Source organism: Geospiza fortis, unplaced genomic scaffold, assembly GCF_000277835.1.
Source record: "Geospiza fortis unplaced genomic scaffold, GeoFor_1.0 scaffold264, whole genome shotgun sequence".
NCBI classification, from domain to species: Eukaryota; Metazoa; Chordata; class Aves; order Passeriformes; family Thraupidae; genus Geospiza; species Geospiza fortis.
Genome location: NW_005054332.1, coordinates 2,987,969 through 3,014,127, shown reverse-complemented (window position 1 = coordinate 3,014,127; position 26,159 = coordinate 2,987,969). Strand labels below are relative to the sequence as shown.

Sequence of the window (26,159 nt, the reverse complement as noted above, 5' to 3'; positions counted from 1 at the left end):
ACTATAGTCTCACTGGATATCAGCCACAAGAGATAAGTCGTGTGGCCACTCACAAACACCTCATCTTAATTAGTAGAAGAGACACCAACACACATCACACATCTTCACTCTATGTTCCCTTGGTTCTAACTTAAAAGCAGTGCAACTCCAAAGCCTGTAAAGATCTCTTCTTTCATATGTAAACAGTCTGAAAGACAAATACTTCTTTACTTCTAAAAAGCCAGGAAAATGTGCTGTCTGGTTAAAAGCTAGTCTTCTCCCATTTTGCTCTTTTTTTAGAAGAGAAAGTTTCCTTCCTGTCAGGATACATAGCACTGCACATCAAATAAAAGTATAATTAAAAGGACAGTGGCAGTAGCGACAGCTTAGCTACTTACCCTGCTGTCAAGTTTTACTTTATCTTCAAACTGCTGTACTTACAAAATTGCTGGAAAAACTGCATTACTTTACCTGCTAGTGAGTAATGTTTGCAGTGTTTTAGTCATCCCATCCTCATGCATCTTTTTTTTGCCTGGCACTTTGGTTAAAATAAAACTCTCCTATATGGTTTTCCAATGCAACTTTCCATTTTTACTAGTCTTTTTAAAGGGCATACTCTCCGAGGTAATAGTTTTAAGTGATTTACTTAGTGTTAGACCAGGGGGAAGAAATCCCTGTGTTCCCTAGAGCAGCCACACATTTAATCAAATATAACTCATAAATCACATTTACAACTTTCAGAACTCAATCAATAAGATACTTTATAGTCTGTAAAAAAATTATCTGGAAAGTAGTAGAAGTACAAGAGGGATGTTAGTGAGGGACCACACACATCTAGGCTCTGCACACTGCCTGTCTTTAGGGACTAAACTGCCAATTTTAACAATGACTGATTTGTCCCAAAACTCTAATGCATTTATAAGCAATGCATAGTTGGCTGATAATGAAGCATTCCAGGAGGCCATAATCAATAGTACCTAAGCAGAATAAGTTTACTGTTCCACTTTACCCTGGTTTGGTGACTATTATTAATACTTTTCTCATCAAACTTTAGTTAAGGACTTTTGTTCTCTTGGGCAGAAGTTTTCATGGCTTTTCTCTGAAGCAATCTTCAAGTAAGTCACAGAATACCAAGGACTTCTCAATGCTAATTCAGTTACATGTCTTCCTGAAGTTTAATTTGCATATTTAATATAGCAAATTCTTCATCAAGTGTTTAATTTGTATACATAATACTGAACAGTCTCCTGTAGCAAAAATTACCCTGTTACACAGTACTTCATCTAGGACTGATACATAAGTCAAAAGCAAGTTCTGTAAATTACTGCTCTAATATCTGCATAACTTCAATTATATAGTAGATAACTTTCTCATAATTTCTGGACCATGCATTAGAAAAAAAGAAATTAATCACCTCATATTAGATGCTTCAAAATGTGTTGCCTGTTTGTATATTCCCCTAATGACTCAAACATAGTGTGTATATTTTGTATGAACATTTACTTGAACTTTTTTTCATGCAAGAGACACCACAAAATTGTTGTACTCCATGCTAAGAGAAAAAAACCCAGTGAAATAGTATCTCAACCTTTTGAAGATCTAATGACAGCAGCTTTCATGAAATATAAACAGATGCCTGCAGCTGTTGTATCAATATTCAAACTGAACACATACTCCAGTGATACCAGAGTGGTGGCTAAGAGACTGAAGTGACAGACTACTCAATAGCAAGTTTTCATTCAGATGGAAATGATCTTATCAGACTGAGTTCAGACAGCTTTGCCCTTCATTCCTTTTTGAGACATCTGCAGAAAGTACTGGCAAATATCTGGATCATTTCAGTTTTTGAAACCAGAAGACTAGAACAAAACAGAATATGTGAGAGCTGTTACAGAATATGTGAGAGCTGTTACCAGCTCTTACAACACAGACAGAAAAAAAAAATCAGGAAATAGTACTGATACATTAAGACTTTGCATTAGAATGTATTTCCATTATTACTGTCAACAACTTAGATGGCAATTTTTTGTAAAGATAAATGACAAGAAAAGTGCAATCATAGCTCAGAAATCTATTTTCTAGCCAAACTGCAAGTGACTTTTAGTGTTAGGTCTATGAGGGATCATGTTGTCACTCATTTAAGACACTTCCATAGGCTGAAAATGTTAAAAGTTCCTAGTAGTGACTGGGTCTTTAATAAGTTTATATACTTAGCCTTTTAAATCAAAATTGCCAATAATTTTAATTTAAGAAAGAATGGGAGAAAGTTGTTTGACAAAACCAAATTTACAAATAGTGAAGTTGGTAACATCCAAACAATCTTTGAGCAAATTTAATGCCTAATTGCTCTATTTCAGTTTTAATAAGCTCTCTACAATGGAAGGTACAAAAACCTCACTGGAATCAGAAACCAATTGAGATATCTCTGTAAATAACATGAAAAGTAGCCTTCATACTGCATATCCTCTGGCTTTCTGATGGACATAAGTGAACCTGCTTGTGATGTTTGTAAAAGATCATCTATTTATAGAGCTGCTTTGTTTTGTGATTGATTGGAGATTCAAGTGGAATAGCAAAATGCCAAGGAGGGGAGCTGAATGGATTTGAACTCTAGAAAACAACCATTTGAATCCTGCATGCATCCATGTTTTAAGAATAATCAGAGCCTAAATATGTACACATTTAAAGCTATGTCCAAGTCTTTAAAATATACGTTGTCATATGGAGCCTTTGATTTTCACTGATGGTATGAGGAGAGTATGCCTGCTAGTTTTCTACATGGTTTTCTGTAGACCTGATGTGTGAGTCAAAGGAAACATGATCTGGTTTGGGGTGATCAACTTCCAGGCAAAATCTCTCCTCATCCACATGGAGAATATAGCATATAATCAAATTACTGTATTTATTTATATACTATCATAATCAGAGTCCTCTGGCATGAAGTCATATATAAAAGTGTTGACAATAACATATTTCTGGTATTCAGCAATTGGTACCAGCAATTGGATGGACATACAGAGGCCTGTCTGCACGATCTTATGCAGAAAAATACTGAGAAACTCAATTTCTATTCAAACTTGGCAGAGCATGAATCAGATCTGATCTACAAGGCATGATGCTGCACTAATGCACACAGATGGTAGTAATTCTGCCAAATGTGTGAATTCCTATGCTAATAAAATCACATTATTTATGATTTCTTCACACACTGCTTCAAGACAAGTGATTTTTCAGATAAAGTCAGGGCATGACCATCTGTCACTGATCATAAGCACATGCATAGAATGGAGCAATCATGCAGCATCTGGTCAAAGTATGATTCAAAAGGCTAATGAGGAAACATAATCTGGAATATGATATGAAAAAGTTATTATAAGTAAAGTTTTAAAAGTATCATAAACCAGACATATATTATAGCAAGTTAAGTAACACTAATAGTATGAGATCTCGATTTTCTTTCATTGTAAGAGTCTGAAATCTAAACCAAACCAGATAAACTCTGAATTTAGATTTCTCTCCAGAGAAATTACACATCAGAGCTTCTACAGGTTTCTAAAATGTTGAATATATGTTGTGTATCCAACTTGTAAGATGATGTTTTCTCTTGTGTAAGCCAATCACCAAGGAAGGATGCCCAAAGATAAAGGTTTTAAAAAATTATTTGTGCAATTGATTCCATTGAAACTGGAAGAAGGTGAACTTATGTAATTACTAGACAGGCATATTTTCAATTAATAACAAAAAGGATTGTTGACAAGAATGAATTATGGATACTTGATATATATGGAGAGTGCTAATATAGGAAAAATTATATTTATAAACTGTTCAGTGCAAATGAATCCTAAAGTTACTTTTTCCATTAATGTATTAAATTTTAAAATCCCCGAGGAAAGAAAGTTTCTTCTGGGAAAATAAAGAAGGAAAAAAGTCACTGATGACATACATGACTGCTCCAGAGAACTACAGATAAACAAAACTAAAAGCTTGTGTTCTTTGAAAATACATAATGAATCAGATCTTCTGGTCTTAGGTACTGGGCAGTGGATTTAAAACTGTTGATCAGAAGTATCTGTGTCCACAAACTAATGTTTCTATTGACAGGCACTGTCAGAATGAGTGTGTGTGTGCTGATGGTTACGGACAGTTGGTTTGGACTACAAGAATGCTGACTCCCTCTCTGTGATCTGCTAATCCTTTGCAGGAAAAAATGGATTTAGAATTAATCTTTGTGAAATGTTACTGGTGTCAAATATGTTTTATTTGACAGATAACAGAACCTGTTAATCCACAGAGCTTCCTGCTCTTTATGATATTGTATTAGCTTTCAAAGGCAAGTGATTTGAATTATCAGACATCCCATGATTAGGAAAGGATGCAAATAAGGACCTCCTTGAGACAACCCTAGAAATTTGAAAAGCCATCTAGATAAAGAATGGACAAGTGAATTATTAATTAACAAGCAGAACCACATCAACACGATCCCACAAAAGAAAAACAACCAAAAAACAAACAAACAAAAAACCAAACCAAAACTAAAAAACCCAAAAAACAAAACTACAGACAAAAATGCAGGAAGAATTGCAGTGAGGGAACAGAATTCCAAGGTCTTAGAATGAGTCTGAGGCTAATTCAAGAATACAGGTTAACTTGATTTTTAGTCTCCTATGCTATTTAAAAATAAAGTTTCTGTGTCATGTACTGTATTTTTCAGATTACAATAGAAAATAAAATACATCCATAACTGGAAAATCAGTTATGACAGAGCATGCATTGAGCTGCTTCTAATGTCCTGACATAGTCTGCCTAAACTGCTCCTACGGATAGGTTTTTGCCCTATGAAATTACTTTAGGTTTACTTGGAGATAGAGGCAAGGATGCTTCTTTATCTGGTTTTTCTTTCTTTCCTCAAATACACTGTGTTGACTGAGAACCAGTTGCATTCTTTGATTTGTGACAGTTCATTTTGCCTTTCTTTCAGAATATTTGGCTTTGTTATTTCTTCCCTTATACTGAACATTGTCACTGCAAGTACCCCTTCTACTGCTAATATCAAACAATTGAACAGTTTGCTTCAGGAAGCTAGTTCTGCTAATTGTGCTAATACAGGACATCATCTATCTCCAACATTTATCTCTTTCAAGTCAAACTCTTTCTCATATAATCCAATTTCATGAGGGTATTTTTCTTTGCTACCTTTGGTTCAGCTTTATAATCCACTATGTACAGCCAAAGAAAGCTATTTTTGTGGTCTCTGAGTGATTCAGTTCATCTCAGAATATATGTACTCTTCCTTCTTAAATCCTTTCCCCCTTTCCTTTATCCTTACTGTAGCTCTGATGTGACATGTGCAGAGAGCATCAAGTTAAGTTGGGTGGTGGATTCTATTCTCTGCTGTATCATATATGTGATGGTCAAGTGGTCACAAAAACAAGGAAAATAAGCAACAAGCTCCTGCAGATTTCCAGAGAATGGCTTATGGAACCATCAGAACAACAAAAAGTACAGGCCATAGGTTTTATGGTCCAAGAGAGAATGAATAAAGCAGGGGGATGCTAGTGTCAAATTGTAACAAAAGTATTTGGATATACTTTCTGAAATAATGTGATAGCAGTGATCATATTCAGCTTTTTATTCAAATTCTCCAATTATTTTCTAGCATTGTCTCTAGGTGGTGTATATGTCAACAAAATTCCGATCCCAAATTTTCATGGAATTTTTTCCTTCTCCTTCACCATTTTTCCCACAAAAAAAAAAAAAAAATTGAAGATCACAATGGCTGCTAGTTAAATTGAGCCCCTTGCTTGCTATGATAGCATCTTGGCTTTTATAAGCCAATGCTTTGCATGGTCACCCATTCATTCTTTCCACAAATAAAGAAAGAAACTCCATAGGTCAGTCTTCATTCAGTGATGATGACAGGGAAACATTCAAGGAACCTTAAGAAAAAAGTCTAAGTAGGACTTGGACTAAATATTACCAGTTCTGAAATTGCACCCAGATTTGTACCAAGAAATACTACTAAGAGTTACCTGAATTCAGGTTTTGTTTAGTAAGTAGAAAACAAACTACTCATTTTCAAAGTTACTTTAATTATCAATTATCAATAACCACAGAGAAAAAAAACATTATGTGTCAATAGCACACAAAACCAAGAAGAATATTGAAGGAGTATTTAAAGTAAAAGCATCTTATCCACTAAGCATCCAGTAGCACATCAGTAGCAAAGAATCTCACTTTCACTTCTAGTCTCACCTCCATTCCCTGCTAAATGGGGTACACAACAATTCCACTGACCTGCCCTCCCCACCACAGGGACCACTCCAAACACCTGTAGCCACAACCACAGTGAACACCTTTATCACAGAATGCACCTCCTGCTGACTCATGCAAAATGAGCAGGTTAGTTCGGAGAAATGCTGCTCTAGGTGGGTCTGCATGGCCCAGACTGCTTCTGAAAGCAGTGTGGCAGCTGGTACACGACATGCTCACATATGCTTTGCTGCATCTGTAAAATTTATTTGATTTTTTACTAGTTACTTAAACTGGTCTGGACTGGAAATCAGAAATGTTTTCCACATAGCTGGATTAGAAAAAGTGATTCAAGTTTGTAACTGTGGCCACACACCAGGAAGGAGACTTCCACCTGAACGGAAGAATGGAAGAATCTACAAAAGAAGGAGTGACTCAGCTTTAGTACCTGGACTACTGTGTCTGCTTCTGGGTTCCTCAGCACAAGAAAGACCAGGAGCTACTGGAAAGGGTCCAGCAGAGGTCACAGAGATGATGTGGGGTCTGGAGCATCTCTCTTATGAAGAGAGACTTCAAGAGCTGGGCCTGCTTAGTCCACAGAAGAAAAAACTGAGAGGGGACCCCATAAATACATATAAATGTCTCAAATGCAGGTGGCAGGAGGATGGTGCCAGGCTCTTTACGGTTGTGTCTAGGGACAGGATGAGAAGAAATGACCATAAACTAAAACACAGGAAGCTTCATCTCAACATGAGGAAGAACTTTTCACTGAGAGTGGCAGAGCACTGTAACAGGCTGCCCAGGGAGGTCATGTAATCTCCTTCTCTGGCAACATTCAAAACCCACCTGAGTATGTTCCTGCGTCGCCTGCTCTAGGTGACCTTGCTTTGGCAGGAAGGTTGGACTGGATGATCTCCAGAGGTTCCTTCAAACCCTAAAGGTTCTGTAACTCTGTGGCAAAGAAATTGTCAAATAAAAGACAATAAAAATGTCCCTTTATTTATACTGAGGCTCGAAAAAAAGGAGATGCTGAGTCAGCTTCTTTTATTTCTGCTCACACTGCCCTGGGGAGGTTGGCAAGTCAAAAAGACTGTAAAAGCTACAACAAAAATGAGGGGGAATAAACAAAGAACAAATGGCGGCAGGAAAAGATACAAAAGAGTTATGAAGTTGAAATATAGAGATTCTTTTGTTTTCTATAAATATACATAATAGCATATAAATAGTTTACTGCTATTTGGGAGAACAAAGCCAGAAAACAGAAAAGGATATCATATAGTATTATGTGTTCTGTAACATAACAGTAAGGAAGAAAAAAGAAACAGTATTGGTCAGGGTCAGTAAGAAACATTTCTGGTTTCAAAAAACAATCTACTTTTAACGACATTTCCCAGTATTCTCATAGATGCTTTTGGCCTTTTTCTCCTTCACTTTTTGTTTTTTAGTAGACAGATATTGATTATAACTTTCTAAAAACTCATGAATCAAATATTTAGGGGAAAGACACTTTTTCCTAGGGGAACATCCTTTAGAGCAGAAAATGAAAATAGCCATGCTATGAGCAAAAAATCATGGCATAGATAAATGAAGATGTTGCCAGAACTTATAAAAACCTTAATGTCATGGAGAGTGACTAGGCCTTATTGATTATTACAAGTAAGCTTCATCACTACTCACAGAGTCCTGCATGTTTTTGGCAAGTTGTTCATGTGAAAAATAAGCTACAGCAATATAATAGGAAAGTATTAATCTACTGCTTCTAAACTGTAACAAAGCAGCAGGATTTCAAAGTTCTGCCACTGGAGCCAGAAGAAAGAATGAAGAATGTTGTGGATCTGGAAACGCAGCAAATATTTTTCACAGGCAACAGAAAATGCAAACAGGTGCAGGGGTTGGTAAAGCTCCATTTGAAATCTCCTTTTAGCAACTATGAAGTGGCAGGCATTCCCTGCTCTGAGACAGGATGATTAACACTGCAAGCTGAAAGAGTTTGTGGAAAAAGCAAATATAAAACAGTAATTTTCTTCCTCAGAGAGTTCTGAGCTTTTATTAGCATTCCTGTGACCAAGATTTTTTTTTCTTTATCCTTTTAAGAGAACTTCAGCTGGATTAAGTACAATGCCAATGACTACTTTTCTTTATAACTGCTCATTTTATTTTCATTTTCTAGATTTGTATTTAAAAAATATTTTCATTGTTCAGCTGTCCTATCACACAACCTCACAAATCTGTCCTGCCTGCTGTTAAGTGCACAGTAGTTATTCCTTTATCCTGTTCCCCTCTCATTTTCTTAAATGTTATCAACATTTTAGCATATCTAACTGGGACCAAAGGCTTAATAACCTTTTTAACAGATCTAAAATCCTAAACAAACCAAAACAAACAAACAAACAAAACCCCAGGATACCCCTTGAAACAGACACATTTTGAGCCAATATTTTGGATCAAAATGTTCAGTTCTGACAAAATTTATTGTTAGTTTCTTTTAAATATTTAGCCTCCCAGCATCTCTGGATAAATTTTAGACCCACAAGCATCAGTGGCTGGATTATTCATGGGAATGTTCAGGCTTTAAATCTGGACTGACATTCTTTCTCTTATTTTAGTGGTACTCAGGTTGGTCTCCAGAAATATCAAAAAATGGGAGACCAGTTCTGATCATCCAGAAATTAATTTCATATTCTCAATTCCTCTCTTGAGTCTCTCTGAATTTGACTTTAAAGGAGGAAAATTATGCAGTCTGCTGGATCTCAAAGAACAAAGAATGAAAGGTCCCTTCATACTCTATTTCTTAATGCATGGAAATTCTTGATTTTCTGCACCTTTTATCTACATTAATATTTTTTATGAGTGGTTGAAATGTTTTTATATCAAAGGAAGAATTAATTTAATAGGAGTTTCTGTAAAACTCCTGTTTAAGAATCTCTAAACAGAGATGGCTGTGTAGTGATTCTACAATGCTTCTAGCTAGAGATTTGATGAAGTACATGTGTATTTAGTAAGAACATTCCAACCTTATGTGTTTTTTTCCTATTATAACAACAACTCCATAATTTATACCTCAGAATAACCTACAAAGAAAAAACGTTTAAATTTTGCAACTGTGCCGCATAAAACCCAAAACTCAGTAGCATGCTCCCTTTAAGGCAAGAAAATGCACGTGAAGACATGGATGTACAACAGGGTCTGGGCTTCTGCTGTCAAACTCTAAAATGGACTTAAAAAGCTTGTGGCTGTACACATTGTACACATTTTACTCATACAAATATTTGATTGAGTTTTGCTCTTTATTTTGCTGACATTCAACAGTTGCTAAAGCCAACTGTACAGATGAGTAAAAAGAAAAAGCCATTAATTTACAATTTCCATAAGATAATACTAAGAATAATGCCACAGGATGGAAAACAGCTTTAGCTGTCAGATGATTCTATAGTTTTCCATTTTGGTTAGTAGAAGCTAATCGGGCCCTTGTCTTTTTTTTTCTTGAGTTTATTTTTTCATATTTGTATATTTTCTATAGTATTCGATATACAAGTGTCTTTTACTATTTACTTATAATACTGTAGCTTTAATTTTGTCTTGTATAGGACTAAAAAATCTATTTAAGAAAATTCTTGATACAGAGAAATACAAGTCACATAGGAAAATTTTTTCATTTGTGGAAGTCATTGTTTGAACTACGAATCTAACAGAGTGTCTGTTTGGGCAATGTATAAATCCTTTTCTCTGTTTGGTGATGTATTCACTATTTTCAGTAATTCCACTAAAATACAGGGAGACTTTACATGCTGACAAGTTTTGAACCGTGTTCTGCACAGAACTGATTTACATCCATAGTATTTAAGTATATATCATGCTACTAGGAAATTCACCTTCTGAATCCCAGATTTCCTGGGTAACTAAAATGCTAAATCACTAAAATGCTTTTGCTGTATAATCACTTGCCTATTTTATCACCACAAACTGTTATTACAAAAACATTAAAAAAAGGACAAAGGTAGAAAGAAAACTAAGATTTTATTTTACATAAAATAAGTGGCTTCCTCAGAAGGAGGTTGGAGACTTGAGGAGCCTCATAATGGTAACTTCCTAACACCTATATTATGAATTTTCCTCATCTTTAAACACCAGCAGTTTAAGATTCTATGTAAATGCAGGCACCAGTGTTCCATGAAAATGCATAAAAAAGAATGTGTCAGGCACTCTTAATTAGAAATAACATGGGGTTTCATGCTTGAGTCAGAAATTTATGCATAGACCAGGAATCAACAAAGCCATTTTCTCTTTAGTCACATTATGTAAGTAGCCAGCATCCTCCCAAACTGGGCACTGGCCTTGGGAGGTGGCATGAAAGGATGGGCCAGGTGACATGGCTCTGAGCAGGACACTTTACTGAGGTCCCTAGAGAATCCTGATGTTCACTCTCTCAGCTAGCTGAAAGTTCCTAAGAGTGTTCTGGGACCAGAACCACAGCTTACACCCTGTGTGAAGGAATGAAAATCCCTCTGTTTTCAATCACAGCATTCTTGAAATCAAAATGTCAAGGTAGTAAAGCATACTGTTATCCTAACTCAGTACCACAGATGATTCCTAACTAACTATTAAATTAACCGTGATGTTGAAGAACACACAGTCTTCTATGTCTCTTTCTTACACAATAAAGCTCAAAAACATTATTTAATACCTCACCTGCTTTAATACACAGTATCTCCTGGGGAAAAACTCAAATGAGTCAAGCTCAGAAAATAAGCATTGCCAAACTGCCAGGGGAGACACAGGATTTTTGCAGATGACTTGATTATCAGCAAGTTAGCACAGCAGAACAAATGGCTTCAATTCAGGAGCTACTGAAAGCAGGTTTTCCCAGAAAATGCCATAAATGGAGAAATAAAGCAAGAAAAAAGCAAGTATTTGTCTCTTACATGACAATGACTACCTTCAAATGAAAAATTACTCAAAGGACTGGGACATTGCAGCCTAACATGTTGCAAGATTAGAAAGAACCAACTTTATATCGACATTTTCAAGTGGAAAATGAAGGGGCGAAAGCTTGTTCACTGCAAATTGTAAACTCACCATTATTTCATTTTCAGAATAGAGTTTGTTATGAAATTGTTACAATTCTCATAAAAATTATTATGACAAGAAAACATTCATCCACCCACATTAAACAAACTCAGGAGCCAAATGCTAGAAATGGTAAAATTTCATAGGTCTGGTCTATGTGATGAGGAGACATAGATTTTTCTACTGCTTTTATAAATTGTTTTTTCCAGAAATGCTAATTAATGCAAGTGCTTGTAGCAAAATGCTACACCTATCTCATTTTTAATAAAATCCAAATAAAAATAAGCAACTTTAAACCAAAACTTAAACCCAATACTTCTTATTTTGAATGGCTCATGACTGACTGTGAAGGGATGTGAATAACAGACAGAGGATGTACTAGCAAAGTGACAACTCTATAAGAATTTTCTATAATTATTAACTTTTTTAATCATAATCTCTCAAAACAGTTTATGCCCAACAGGCTCCATAATCTATTTCACAGAACAGACTTGTGAAATATATATTACAACTCTGTTAAATAAGGGAACCCTATAGCTCTACGGTATAGCATAGAACTATATGCTATAGAAGTAGAATCTACAGCTGTTGTGGAGCTCATTGGTTGTGGGTATATGGCAGCTGCAATCATAAATAACTTTACAGACACTGGGACAGCAGTTTTTAAGACTTTGTTGGTGCTTTGAAGGGCTCTTTCTACATCTCAACAAACTCTTTCTGATTATCCTCCCCCTAGGTAAAATTAAGGTTTAATCACATATTTAGTCTTAGCAATCATAGAAAACTGTCACATCCTTTACAATTTCATTAAGTTCTCTGGAGGGATTTGAGATGAAAGTTGATTTTAAGTAATAAGCTTATATGAATGACCAAACAAGTAATGGAAGGGAGGGATCCTAAATCAGGGTCAGACGTAGTAGAATACCTGCATCCTGAACATAAATTCCATGAATCACAGAAGTTCCTTACACTCTTAAAATTAAATACATGTAAAGCTTACATGCTTCACTGAATCTGGGACATAATATCTAAATTAGATGAAGATGAAATATTAAGTGTCAGTATGAAAGCTCATACTGACACTTGTTTCTGAAATGGCAAAATTCTACAAAAATATCCAAGAGGGTGTAAGAAGGATTAGTCTAAAATTGCTTCACCTCTTCCTTGTGAACTATTTTTCTTTTCCCTCAAAATCCTGTTTTCCTTTGATTTCAAAAACACTTCAGCAAATTAACCACATTAAAATAAAACTGATAGAACAAGATGTCATCGGATTAAAGATATTTCAGATATCTTGAAAAAGTCTCAATAATTTTGTAAACTAGGAACGAAAAAAGCAAGAGCCATAAGTTAAGTCCAGGTAACTGTGAAGCTAATATGATTACTAAAATCACAGACACAGGGTATTATAAAGTGTTGACAAGTCACACTTCACAAGGTTTGCATTGTCTGCTATCAATGTGCAAAATTATATCCTCAAGTGAAAGTGCAGAGAAGAAAATTAATTTATATAATTCCTTTTTGCATTGCTCACCCAAATAAAATTTCTGTTGAACTATATTGAATGGATCAGACTGTGGGAATGGCTAACTATTTCCTATGAAAATTGCTATAATCTCAACTAGTGTATCAAATCCAGCATACAAAGTTAACTACTGGCTAAATCCTTGATTGTTCTTTACTAACCTACTGTGTTCTTGATTTTCAACCCCACTTCCTAAAAAAAAAAAGTCTGAAGGGAAATCTTACTACATTTTTTTAAATCTAGTCCAAAAACTACAGAATTCTTTTGAAAGGTTTCCATACACAAATACCAATAGTGAGATATCAATAGGTATCTCACGAGTCTAGACATAAACTGAGGTTAATGACATCAAATTAATAACTCTGGGAATTTATAGAAATCTCTAAACACATTATTTTTTTTCTGCTCATGGAGTCTTACCAGGTATGAATCATTTTGAAGGAGGACAAAATGAGTGAAAGAACCCTTGAACCCTGGAAAAACAGAGGTTTTGGGGTAACCACATCCCATTTTTTCTTTCTGGGTGCCTCAAACTGAAACCTGAATGTGGAGATGAAAGTGCAATTGTCTTTCCTCAACCTTTTTCGTATCATTTTTACTGGATCACTTTTCTTTTTGACAGAAAATGTCACAGACTTGTTTTAAATTATAAATAGATGGTATAAATGTTATTAAGGAGATAAATAGTTCTACTGGAGACATGAGATTGTTCTAAATATGGCTGAAATAAAAGAAATTGGACCAACTACATTTCTTTTCAAAGCCAAAGACATAAAGACAAAACTCCCCATACTTGTCTGAGAAGAATTATGGTAGTCAATGACACAAGCTAGAAATGTTAAATTAGGAACAACATCTAGAAAAGCATCTGTAAAAGAAACTTCAAATGTTCAGGGTGATATTATCAAGTATTTCTCAACAAATCAGGAATTCAACAAGTGTATCCTGGGGAACAAATGTAGCAAAGTCTTTAGTATGACTGTTCCAACCTAAGTGCCTGCAACAGCCTTCCATTTTACTGCTATTTTTGCAGCTTTGTCAAAGGAGTTGACCTTTAAGTAATGTACAAAATATACACAGGCAACATATCAAATTCAACAGATTTTCTGGTTTTAACACATGACATTTAAATACACTTTTTATTGAACAATTTATAAAACTTCTACGTAATACTAAAAATTTTGGAGACTTGAAAATGTTAATCTTATAATTAACAGTCAAGGATATACCATCTTCACACATGCAAGACAGTGATATTCCAAACTATTGCTATGAACTTTCCAGTAATACACCACCATCTGCTTTCATGCTAAAGCAGAGCCATAGCAGTTTTTTCCACTTGTGAGGGAATTTCACAATGAAGCAGATAACACAGCTTAGCTAATAAAGAAAGAATGATACATTTAAAGTCGAAGTAAAAAAGCTTATTTATACAAAAGGAAAAAGAAGAATGGGCAGTGCAGAGTACACTATCTACCCTTCATACCCTATTGATAAAATCCTCACTTTCTATTGGATGAAAGCAGTCATGTAGCACTCACCACTGATTAATTTTATGTGACAAACATATTTTCTATGCTGCATTTTAATAAAGATTTAAAATACATCTTGTACTAACTTCTAATTTCCTATTAACTTTGGTAATTTGTAATTAAAAAAATAGAAAAATGGAAATACTGAAAGCAGTATTAAAGAGAACAGAGGCCTCAGATGGTTGCCCTTCCATGCTCTATACTAAATCTTCACTTTGGCCTTGGGTCTATAACCAGTGTTGATAGCTTCAGTTTCAATTTGGCAAATACACTAATTTGTATGTACACTTTTCTATTTCCTTAGAAAAATGGAGATAGACTTCCATTTTCCAAAACTGTAATTTAGAGATATTTCAGAGGTATCTGCTTAGAGTAAGTAGACAGTGTATTTAGATAAACTGCTGTGGTCTAATATATCCATAGGGACAATTATGAATTGAATGTATTTCTTGTAAAGGCAGAACAACCTGCTAGAGCTTACTAGTCAAGGAACAAATTATTAAAACCAAGAAATTGCATTTAATAACACTGATTAAGTTAAAACAGATAACTTCACTTGCTCTCCCTTTAGAAGGTGTTCTTATACACTGTAACAAAAATAGTTAGCAACCAACCAAGTGTATCTACCATAGCCATTTAATCAACAAATTCACCCATTCTAGTGAAGCTAAGATATCCACGGAGTGTTTGTATGTAAAACCCTGTGGCTGTAAAACCATGTGCACTGTTAATATGCCAGGTAAGTGTACGATAGGTTTCTTGCTGAAATTTAGTTAATGGTAGGTAAAAGGCAGATCACAAAGATGATTAATGAAAATATATTGCTGAAATTTATAGGTATACATAATAGCATGTTATAACAGATCACATTAAGATAAATAGAAATCATTAAGGAGTCAAGAGAAAAATTTCTTGACTGTCATAAAGTTTCTGTATTGCAAACATGACAATTTACTTTCTCCATCGGGAGGTCTATGGTAAATAATTATAAAACTATTGCTGATTCTCTTATCTCCTATAATTATGAGCTCTCTCTAGATTTCTTGGTGAACAGGTCTCTGAATATCAAAAGTTTATAATCATAGTTCACTTGGTCGAATTCTGGTTTCATTAGACTAAATTATCAATCTCATTGAAAATTTAGGATTAAATAAGATGCTGTAGTTACTTTTCAGCTACTAAATACAGGATCCATCAAGTCAAATTCTGATCTATCTAAAGATGCAATGTGACAGCATGAGCTCTGGGATGCAGCTGACCCAGTGAGCTCCCAGCCAATGAACATGTCAAATATGGCAGCCCTGACTCACCCAAGAGTACTAGCAAAAAGGAGGAGGCTGTTCCCTGTATTGAACAGGGGGCTTTAGAGGGTAAAAGCAGAGCTCTGTGAAAAGAGAACTTAATTCATCTACTCCACACAAAAAAAGAAAAAGAAACGTTATTCTTCCAGTGCTGGAACTATTAAACAACCTATGTGGAAATATTAATCTCTGTTATTATCTCAACATCATGTAAGGTGCAGGAAAGCAAAAGGCATCTCTTCCACTTTTAGGAAAAAAAATAGATACATCGTGGAAACAGGGTGTTTGACCATTAAAAGGATTATATGGTTGTACAGCTGAGGTTATGTTCTCCAAAGGAGCTGCTTGTTTCAGGGTTTCTTTAAAGTTTCTATTCTGTTTTATTGAACGGAATGGTTACTGGTGTACCTTATGTAGAGTCAGTCCTAACCATCAGAGATTCGGTTACAACTGCAGCTTAATGCAAGAGTCCCCTGCTTTTCATTTGATCTTGGCGCAGTCATAATGCAGTCATATTTTCACACATGATTTTTGAAACAAAATCACAGAAAGAAAGAGAGAAGAAGTCCCCTTCATTTACACAACTAAAATAAACTTCCTTGGAAGACAAATTTCTTGGAAGTGTAGTTTGCAGTCAACTCTTTCCAATGTATGAATTCTGCTGGCCTGCACTGGCTTAGCTTCAAAGGAGAAAATTACTCAGAACACTGTATTTTTGAAAGAGCAACATAAAAACACTTTTTTCAATCAATGAAACAGAAGATACTACCCCTAAAATCTGGGGCACATGGAAGTACTCAGCACAGATAATATCATTCAAACACAGACCATGTCAGTTATCATCAAAAACATGAAACTATAGTGATGCCTTAAGTTTTAGCTGTCATATTTTTCAGATTCTGTGCTGCCTTGATGCATAACTCTGACTTCATATAAAGTGTTTGCAAGTTCCCTTCACAGGATAGTTAGACAAAACAATCCTTTTCCAGCCTGAGAACCAAGGACAGCCACTACAGCTTCAGGCCCAAAAAGTACAAACAGCAGCAAATTGAAGAGAGCAAACAGAGAGGATGGCACTTCATAACCTGAGGCTGTAATTGGACAATTAACTCCAATATGCTAATATGCTAATCGACGAAAACTTATAAAAGTGTGAAACCTTGTGACCAGTTGTCCATTGTGTGACCATTTTGGGTCCATCTTGAGTGTAGCCCTGGCCAGGCTCTTGTGCTGCGCAAGGTGTATCCTTTAAGGGCTTTTAATAAATATCTACTTTATTCTTTAACTCTGTACAGCCACTGCTCTAGGTCAGCCTCTCCAGGCATCAACAGAAGACACCTGGGGACTGACAGATCAGCTGGAAGGTCAGAAGAAAGCAGCAATCAGACACTGGTGGAAGGAACCAGTGGTGTGGAGTCCCACAGAGTGGTTATGCACACATACTGATATGGCCTATTATCACAGGATGTCTGTCAAATTCCTGCTTAAATTGAACATTGCCTACTCCTAGCATAACCCTTGCAAAAAGCCAGAAAGCCCTCATCCAAAACAGCACAGATGATGCTGATAAAAAGGATGCCAACTGCATTCTTTGGAACTCAGAAGGAAATTCTGGCACATGAAATGTATGTAAATCAATAAAAAATTTTATTGAAATGTTGAAAATACTTCATTGAAGCACTAACTAACTATTTCATGTTTTATGGAAACACCCTTTTTTAGTTTCGTTACTTCATGTTGCAGTTTCCACATCTGCAGTGTATTGTAAGCAAGTGCAAAGAGTATGTCCAGAGACTAAATATGTAGAAAATATGGGATGCAATTTTAACAGTGAAAATTTGCAAATATATGATTTATTATAAACTTGAAAAGGCTACATGGTAAAATAGTCTCTGATATCTAAGCAACATGACTTTTTTTTTTTTTTGAGCTGACAGTCAGTGACTGCTCTCACATATAGGGAGTGCAATGACCTATTTTTAGACAGTAATACAATGTGATGCTAGCTCACATACACTAGCAGTCTGGCAAGGGCATTCTTAACTCTAGCTGATTTTACTTCATACTGTGGGAAGTTCATTAGGAGGATGATACAGTTATATAACCATATTCTAGACATTTTTTGGTTCTTTTCCTGTACATCAGTAGTGCCCTTTATGAGAATTATCTACTGCAATTCATAAACAACAGTACCTTAAAAGCTAAAACAGTTTTTGAAGCCAGCTATGAAATTTGGTTTAAAAAGAACTTTCTGAAAAGCAATAATGAAAAGCAATTACAATTACAAAACAGAAATATTGATCAGTTTGCCTTATAGCCTTGATTCATTTTACAAAGAAACCAAAATTACTAAAATAATTGTTTTCTTATTCAAATTCCAATTATGTTCATTTGATTGATCTGTGCTCTATGAGCACCAGTAGTAGAAGTATAAATGAGTTACAGAGAAAAAGAAAAGCTTTTTCAACAAAGGATCTGGCACAGTGATGGAAAAAACCCAGCCTGTAGAAATGGAAAACATAATCTTTTGAGGAAGTCAGCTTACTTCTGTCCCAGAAATAATACACTGAAAAACATACATTAAAACTGTGCACTACAATTTTGCACAAATAATGCAATGTTTTTCTCATTAACCTAAATTGCAACCCTTAGGAGTGTGCCTGACTCATATCACCTAATTTACACTGCAAATAAGTATTATTCTAGTTACCTCAATGAATTTGCTCCTCAGTTAACTAAAAGTAACTGGGATGAAAAGCAGAGAAATATGACAATCAATACCTCTTCCCCCTTTTCACCTCCAAAGCAAAATAAGACTTTCATTTCATAACTAACAGAGAAAAAATTAATCACCATTACCTTTTTCACAGAATCGCCCAGAGAAGTGCATTGGGCAGTCACACTGGAACGAGGTGGCCCCAGTAGGCAGAGAGAGAGGGTGACAAGTCCCTCCGTTATGGCACAGTCCTTCCTGGCACACAGATGGCAATGCAGGGGAAATCTGAGAGGGCACACCACGGTCAGGCAAGTGAGGCACATCAGAAGAAACTACAGGGAGTGCTGTTGATAGATGTGTGGGTACAGAGATTCTGAAAGGAGAGAGACAACACATCAAAACAAAAAAACCCTGTGAGATCTAATTTTAGTTACTGTACTTAAGCTTCAATTTATAATAGTTTGTTGTTTTTAAACAGAAATTCAGACTATACTTAAGAAAATATGAATACATAAGGAATTCCCATATCTAGTCCTCATCCAAAAAACTAGCAAAAACACAGTGAAGGTATTTTTTTCCTGTCAGGGAGCAAGGAATAGCCTTCATGCAAGAAGCACAGTTTTATGGGCTCTCAAAATTCATTTTTGGTGGATGTCAACAGCAGTAAAAAAATAAACACAGGCTTCACTTATTAAAGAACTTATTGCTTGAAGTTACCAAAACTTGTAAGGCAGTTCTATAAGAGACTTCCATACAGGTAGATGAAGCATGCATAGCAGAAGGGAAAAAGCTGTAGTACAGAAACACAGTATCTTTTAATTCACAGAAATATTGGGGAGAAAGGGGAAAGGTAAAGAAAAAGCGACTTTTTTTGGTTTAATATCACCTGTTTGTCAACTCTGTTTGAAAGAAGCCCATATATTGGCTCCTGCTGTGCTCTTTCCTTTCTCTTTGGCACCTACTCTTGTATCTTGTAGCTAAAAATTTTGCTTCACCATGTTCGAGAGTTGTGAGTACGTCTTAAAAAGAAGCATTGGAAAGTGATGATGCACCAGTAGATTGCAACTGCAGAAACAAGATAGGTGGGTATGCATTCAGTGTGACATTGCATTCACCATTCCATGCATCTGTTTAGTTTCTTCTTAAGTCTAGCTTTCAAATTTTTTATATATCCCACTTACATGAAAACTGATTTTAATAATTTACTTTTTTTAAGACATATTTTAGAAAGCACCAACAAACTTCATAATATTCTGAAAAAAACTCTGCCCAACATAACACATCCCAGGTAAGTAAGTTTCTGTTAATTTCACTATTAAAAATCTACTTCTCTAAATTATCAATACAGCAAAAAAAAAAGGATACATGCCCACAGGCAGCTAGGAAAGAAAAGGAGGTGGACAGAGGAAGACGATAAATAATTCAGGGCAAAGTAAATATCTAAGGGGACCCAAAGAAAGGCACAGTAACTGAGAGAGGACTGGAGCCTGGGAACAAATAAAAGGGACACAGGGTTTATGTGACAGTAAAGAGATGTGCAGAGTCGTAATAGTAAGGAAAACATCAGAATGGGATACTTAAGCAGGGATGCATCCAAAACACAAAATAGCCAAAATACAGACACTGTGGTGCTTAGCAATGAGGATTTCAAGGCAGCTATCTACTTTATATGAGAGAAAAGCATCCAAAAATATGGCAGTCATCAAGGTGGCTGACAATAAATCCTTTAAATATTTTTGAGGCAGAGCACTTGCTAACAAAAGGCTTGAAACTTTTAGAAATTAAGTGACTTACTGTGTATTTCCATTTAGATGAATTGAATAATAACATTTCCATTTATATAAATACAATGAAAATAACATAATTGCTGGATAATATAACAATACTTTTCTCCTAAGGGAAATAACTCTGTGAGCTTCATGTAGGCTATTCCATTCTGAGCAGCATTAAGGGTGCATTAACATGTGTTATCTTCTATCAGCAAGTGCGGCAAATCTTGTATTTGCTAACACAGCAAATTAAAAATGCTTAGTCACCTGCTGGGATTACAATCTCTGATTAAAAGTAAATAAACCAAAAATCTTGATTTTGTCACCAAGCATAACCTAAATGTTGTAGAAACTCTGAACTAATAGCAGGTTTACATAAAGATTTAGACATTTACAGGAGAAATTTATTGGGAGCAATTACTGGTATTTGTTGATTTTTCTGTTACTGCTGAAAAAAAAAATTAGTCCACAAAAACTATATAAAACCTGGGGAATTAACACAGTATAAACTAAGCTCTTACTAGTAGCTATTAGAGAGACCATTTTTCTAATGTCAGATAATCCTATTTGACCACTGCAAAATTTACTTCTCTGAACCTGGTCACAGCTACTGTCAGGGGTAAAATGCTGAACAAGAGGGAGAGCTGTCTGACTGGCAGGTGCATTCTTGTCTCTGCTGAAAGCACTGATTTCCAGCTGTGGATGTTTCACATCCCCTTTCTGATGGGAAGCTACCATTTTTCTCTAAAACAGAATCACAGCAGTGCGCTTTAAATGAAATTTTATGAGCGCAAGTAATGCAGCTTTTTTTCATTTTTTGGTTGACGTTCTAATCTGCAGAGGAGAAAGGAAAGCTACTTGGTAGGCTGATTTCTCCCCGGTTCATTTGCTAATTTTTCACAGGATGTCAGCCTTTGCAGTGTTGTTCTGGATGTTTTGCTTCTAGATGGTGCCTGACTGCGTTGGTGCCAGCACTGCTTCCAGGCTCCCCGCAGCTCCCTGCCTTACCACAAAAGCAGGGAAGGGTTTGCTGGAGCTGGTTAGTGGGGCAAACATCTGCAGCTGCGCTCACAAGCCGTTCAGGCTGCTGCTGTGAATAAGCAATGACCTCGGCTCAATGAATTTTAACTAAAACACTATTTGAATAAAGAGCTGGGAAGCATTTAAAGTAAAATAGTAATTGAGGTGTTGAAAGTTTTGACAAAGTGTAACAAAAATATATCAAGCAAAACTTGATTCACTGTTACTCTGCAACAAGGCCACAATTTTGTATTTGTTTTTATTCTTTTCAATTTCCCAGCCTGTCATTGCCTTTCAGGTCAATAATGCACACAAAGATCTTCTAGCTTGCTGCAAGCATCAACACATTGTTTTTAATCTTACAATGACCTCAGAAAGCTGAGTTTTAAAGGCCTGCAAGCTTGTGCTTCATAGCTGAGTGCACATAAACTCGAAATGCTTGTCTAAACATAGACATTAGCGCAATTTAAAGTCTTGTTTATTTTACATTACATTGTTTGCCATTCATGAGATGTATGATGAACTGAATGGCAGGAATATAGTACTTAGAGGTCATGTTCAACATTACGTTATTAAACTAAAAGCACACATACCCAGATCAGCTGTGCTTCCCTCTCCCATACACTCTCCTCTATCCTGTAAGAGCCTGAAACCATCAGTGTGTGAAGTTAGAGGCACTGCAGCTCAAAAAGCTAACACAGCCTCTGGGATGCCCTGCTCTGTGCTGACCTGGCAGTGAGGGGCTCAGCCTCGACAGGGCTGAGCTGTGTGCTGCCAGTTTAGCCCCTGCACCAGGGCCAGGAGAGTTGCTCAGCCTGAAGAAAGGAAGGCTCTGGGGATTCTGGTCAATTTGTAAAAATACCTGAGGGAGAAGGGAAGGAGAAAGAATGGAAGCAGATGTTTCTTGCTGGTGGCCAAGACACACAGCAATGGACACAAACTGAAATGCAAAAAATTCCACCTAAATTTAAGAGAACTTTTTTTTTTTTTTTCCCCAGGGTGATCTTTTTATATAATGGACTTCAAACTCAGACCTGCAAAGAGAGCAGACTTTTCCCCCAAGCAATTCATTATCAGGCTGATGGCAGATGTGTCTACACAAGCACTCTGACATTTCCCATGAAGCAGGTTGATGAGACAAGCAATGGCACGGGAGTCCCCATGATATGATAACATCTCCACTGCCTATATCTTCTGGTACTTATGCACTTAACATTTTATTACTGGAGTAATGGATTTAGCCTTATCTGATATGAGTGGGATAAGGCAGTTTGTATTTTTATCTTGTCAATGAAGTAGTTTGTGCTGGGAAGAAACTGCTTTTATTTGCAGTTTTCTTCAGTGTACATCTGCCATTTTTCTTAGGTTGTGACAGAATATTATTTTAAGTGAACATTTTAGAATTCGGAGCCAAAAGAAGGATTTTTCAAGAGCATTAGCATGCATGGTATAATATAATTTCAAAGTTTATGAAACTGAAAACAACTGCACTTCATGGAAATGTTGGTTTAAACAGGAATAAATACCTAGTACCTTCAATGTAATTTGGCAGGAATTAATAAAGCCCTTTACAGGCTGTTTATTTCACTGTTCACAACCATGTCAAGCAGAGTACTTTAAATGGCATCTCACTGATTTCAATGGATCCACAGAGCGGTGTATCTGTGCACTTACCCTCCTGGAGACACCATTTACATCACTCAACACAGTAATTGGGAAAACAATTCAAGAGCTTACCAGATATGGATTGTTTATACTCTGCAGTTGATATGTGAATCTGATTTCCTCACTCATGACAATTTTTGTTTTAGTTGGAAGTGCTGGGGGTCAGTTTTCTGAATGTAGATTATATATGCCTAGGAATATCTCTTAAAAAATTAAATTTTCAGTGTATGTTCCAGACTGTGAGCCCAGCTTCCTCCTCCTACAAGCCACATTTGGTAGCAGAACTCAGTGATACTGTAGTTGCAGCTTTCCATTACAAATGCACACCTGGAATAACATCATTATTTGCAACTGCTTTTGCACACACAGAATCTCATTTAATGGTGCAAACTCAGCAATGCAAAAAATATGTTCAATATACAATGCAGTCAAGGATGTGAGAGTGAAATTAACAGATATAATGAAGCTGAGGAAAGCTCTGTTTACAAATATGAAGGAAAAATTTAAACTCCAGGATACATAGTGGGGCTAGATATAGGAAGAAATGTCAGTTACAGACAGATGAAAGCAGAAAGAGGAAAAGGAAATACATGTACTGAACCATATTCCTGTTGTTTCCTGCAAAGTAAATAGATTCCATGAACTTTGCAATGGATAAATAAGATATTGCAGCAACAATATGTTGAAATTTTAATTAAAAAAACCTTTCTAAACTAGACATTGAAGTGAGTGTTCATTAGATGATACTTGGAAAACACCCTTAGTCCATAAGTTTAGGACAATTGTTAAAACCATGGTTTTGCTAAAACTAAATAACTGAATTTCTGTACCAAATTCAGTCATGTTTTTACTTGGCTTGCTTGAAGAAATAAGGGAGCATTAAATCTTTCAGTTCTTCACACTGATCTTTACTTAAGCATAGAAGATCACATGTGCCAATGATCCAAACATTAACTCAAAAAAAAAAAAAAAGAAAGAAGTCAAACTACTGAGCACTGAGTGGACCAGTGTGCAAATCTTACTCTTTCTGAAGTTAAAACAAATCTCAAATTTGTGTGAACTTCAGCTTTCTCTTTTACATTTAGTCAATAATCACAGTTGGAAAACCTCTTACCAGTTTCATCTTAGCTGCTATTTAGAAAAAGAGCACTTGAAAGGCCTAAGCACTGCATCTTTTTGTTGATTTCTGCAACTGCTTTTGTTTGTTAGAACTGGTGGTTTTGAAAGGAAATAAATACGTCCATTCTCTCTTTGAAGATTCTTTCAGCAGATGAAAAATGTTATTTTGTTTTTCAATATGACACTGTACTTTTCCTTCTGAAAAGGCTCTGTAAAATTAGAATATAAGCATTCTGTTTCAGTCGTAAATGGCTGACTAAATTGTACTGGATAAATTGAGTTCCTGTAACAGAGATGCTACGACAACTATCCCAAAAATCACAATTCCAGAATGGAGCCCCTACTGTTTACCAAAGATTCTATCTAAGTTCAAGCAGTTCATCTCCTCATTGATGCCATCTATAATTTAGACTCCAAAATTCATGATCTATCTATACGATATTATTGCACAATGTGTCTGTGAGGGATTAAGGAGGAGCACTTCTAGATGCTGAATATGCAATTGATTTCCTAAGCAATAATTCATTCAGGCAAGACTTCTGCATGGTAATTTTTGGGGCTATAGTAGCCAAACTTTGGTCTTTGCCCACAGTGAATATTCTCCAGATGGGTACTACCCTGCATTGACAAGAAAAAACCCTTAAATGCTTCAAGACATATGCCTAAAAAACAATTAACACAGTGGAAAAACACAAATCTGTACTCAGGTAAATATTCTAGCCCAAGGGATGGGGAACCATATGTGAACACTTATCCTTTGTCCGTTCAACCCAGTCAGTGCTTATTTCATGCGGGACAGAACAGACAAACAGACCGCTTTGGGGAGTTCTCACAGCACTTCTGGAAGGTGTTTATAATTCCACCAAGCTAAGGACGGAACCAAAGTAAAGAATCTGATAAACCAGAAGAGCGCTCTTATCACTGATCTGAGGAATAAAAACAGAAAGAAGGGATGTATCAATAGTGGACCTGTCTTTTACAGTCTCTTCTCAACTTCTGGGAATATTTAGGAGATATTGTTCTTTCTGAGACACTCCTGTAAAACAGAGGCATTCTCAGATCCTAACAAGTGTGAGGAGGACTCTTAACACAATCAAGATGCTTCCAGAAATGAATGGCAGGTTGGAAAATCAATGTACTCTGATTGCATTAGAGATAAAGTGCAGTTTTGAGAGTATATGCTTTGCTTTTAGAGGTCTCACAAAAGAATAGTTCAGGCCTTTAAACTATTTTTACAGATGAACTGCCTTATTTCTTTTAGGATTAGCTTCCCCATGTGCTGAAAATAGTTCTTACCAGCTTAAAAAAGTAGGGAAAATTGACATTTGTGGTATTCACTGGAGAGCTAATTTTCTTCATAGTAGCAAATATGGGGCTGTGTTTTGGATTTGTTCTGGAAACAGTGTTGGTAATAGAGAGATGTTTTAGTTGCTGACACACAGCGTTTGCACACAGTCAAGGCCTTTCCTGCTCCTCACCCCACGGCACCAGTGAGCAGGCTGGGAGTGTACAGCCTGATCCCGACTGCCCAAAGGGACACCCCATCACAGTCGCCTCATTGTGCTGGGCCACAACCAGCCGATTGTGCTGGGTCACAATCAGCATATAAAGCTGGCTGAAGAAGAAGGAACATTTGGAGTGATGGCATTTGTCTTCCCAAGTCAGTGTTGCAAGTGATGGAGCAGTGCTTTCCTGGAGATAGCTGAGCCTCCACCTGCCTGTGGGAAGTGATGATTGAATTCCTGGTTTTGCTTTGCTTGTCCATGGCTTAGCTTTACCTATTGAACTGTCTTTATCTCCACAAGTTTTCTTACTTATACCTTCTGATTTTCTCCCCCTTCCCACCAGGGAGTGCTGAGCAAGTGGCTGAGTGGGGGTTAGTTCCTGGCTGGGGTTAAACCATGACATTTTATAAATGTTAATTAAGATTCCTGTATAGAAAGCATTTTTCTATTCAAGGACTCTGTTACTGGAGAGAAATAGGAATTTAAAAAAGCATTCTGTTTCACACACTATAAAAATTAACATACAAGTTGTCCTGAAAGCAAGAGGAGAATGACATGTAGAAATTATTAATACAGAAAGAGTTAAAAATGCAGAGTACTGTATCATCTAGTCTTTCTTCCAGACTTAATTTCTAATTATATCTTAATGCTTGAGAATGGCTGACATGCATAAACACAAACATCATTTATTCATCAGTAATTTGGCATTTAA

At 36.1% G+C, this 26,159-nt stretch overlaps 1 protein-coding gene across 1 annotated transcript in view; it reads right to left on the bottom strand.

Annotated features, from left to right (window-relative positions):
- EYS (eyes shut homolog) overlaps nucleotides 1-26,159 on the bottom strand; it is a 702,047-nt gene that overhangs the window by 167,827 nt on the left and 508,061 nt on the right. The window contains 1 exon segment of the mRNA XM_031057597.1: nucleotides 18,513-18,742. Within this exon segment, the coding sequence (XP_030913457.1) occupies nucleotides 18,513-18,742 (230 nt within the window).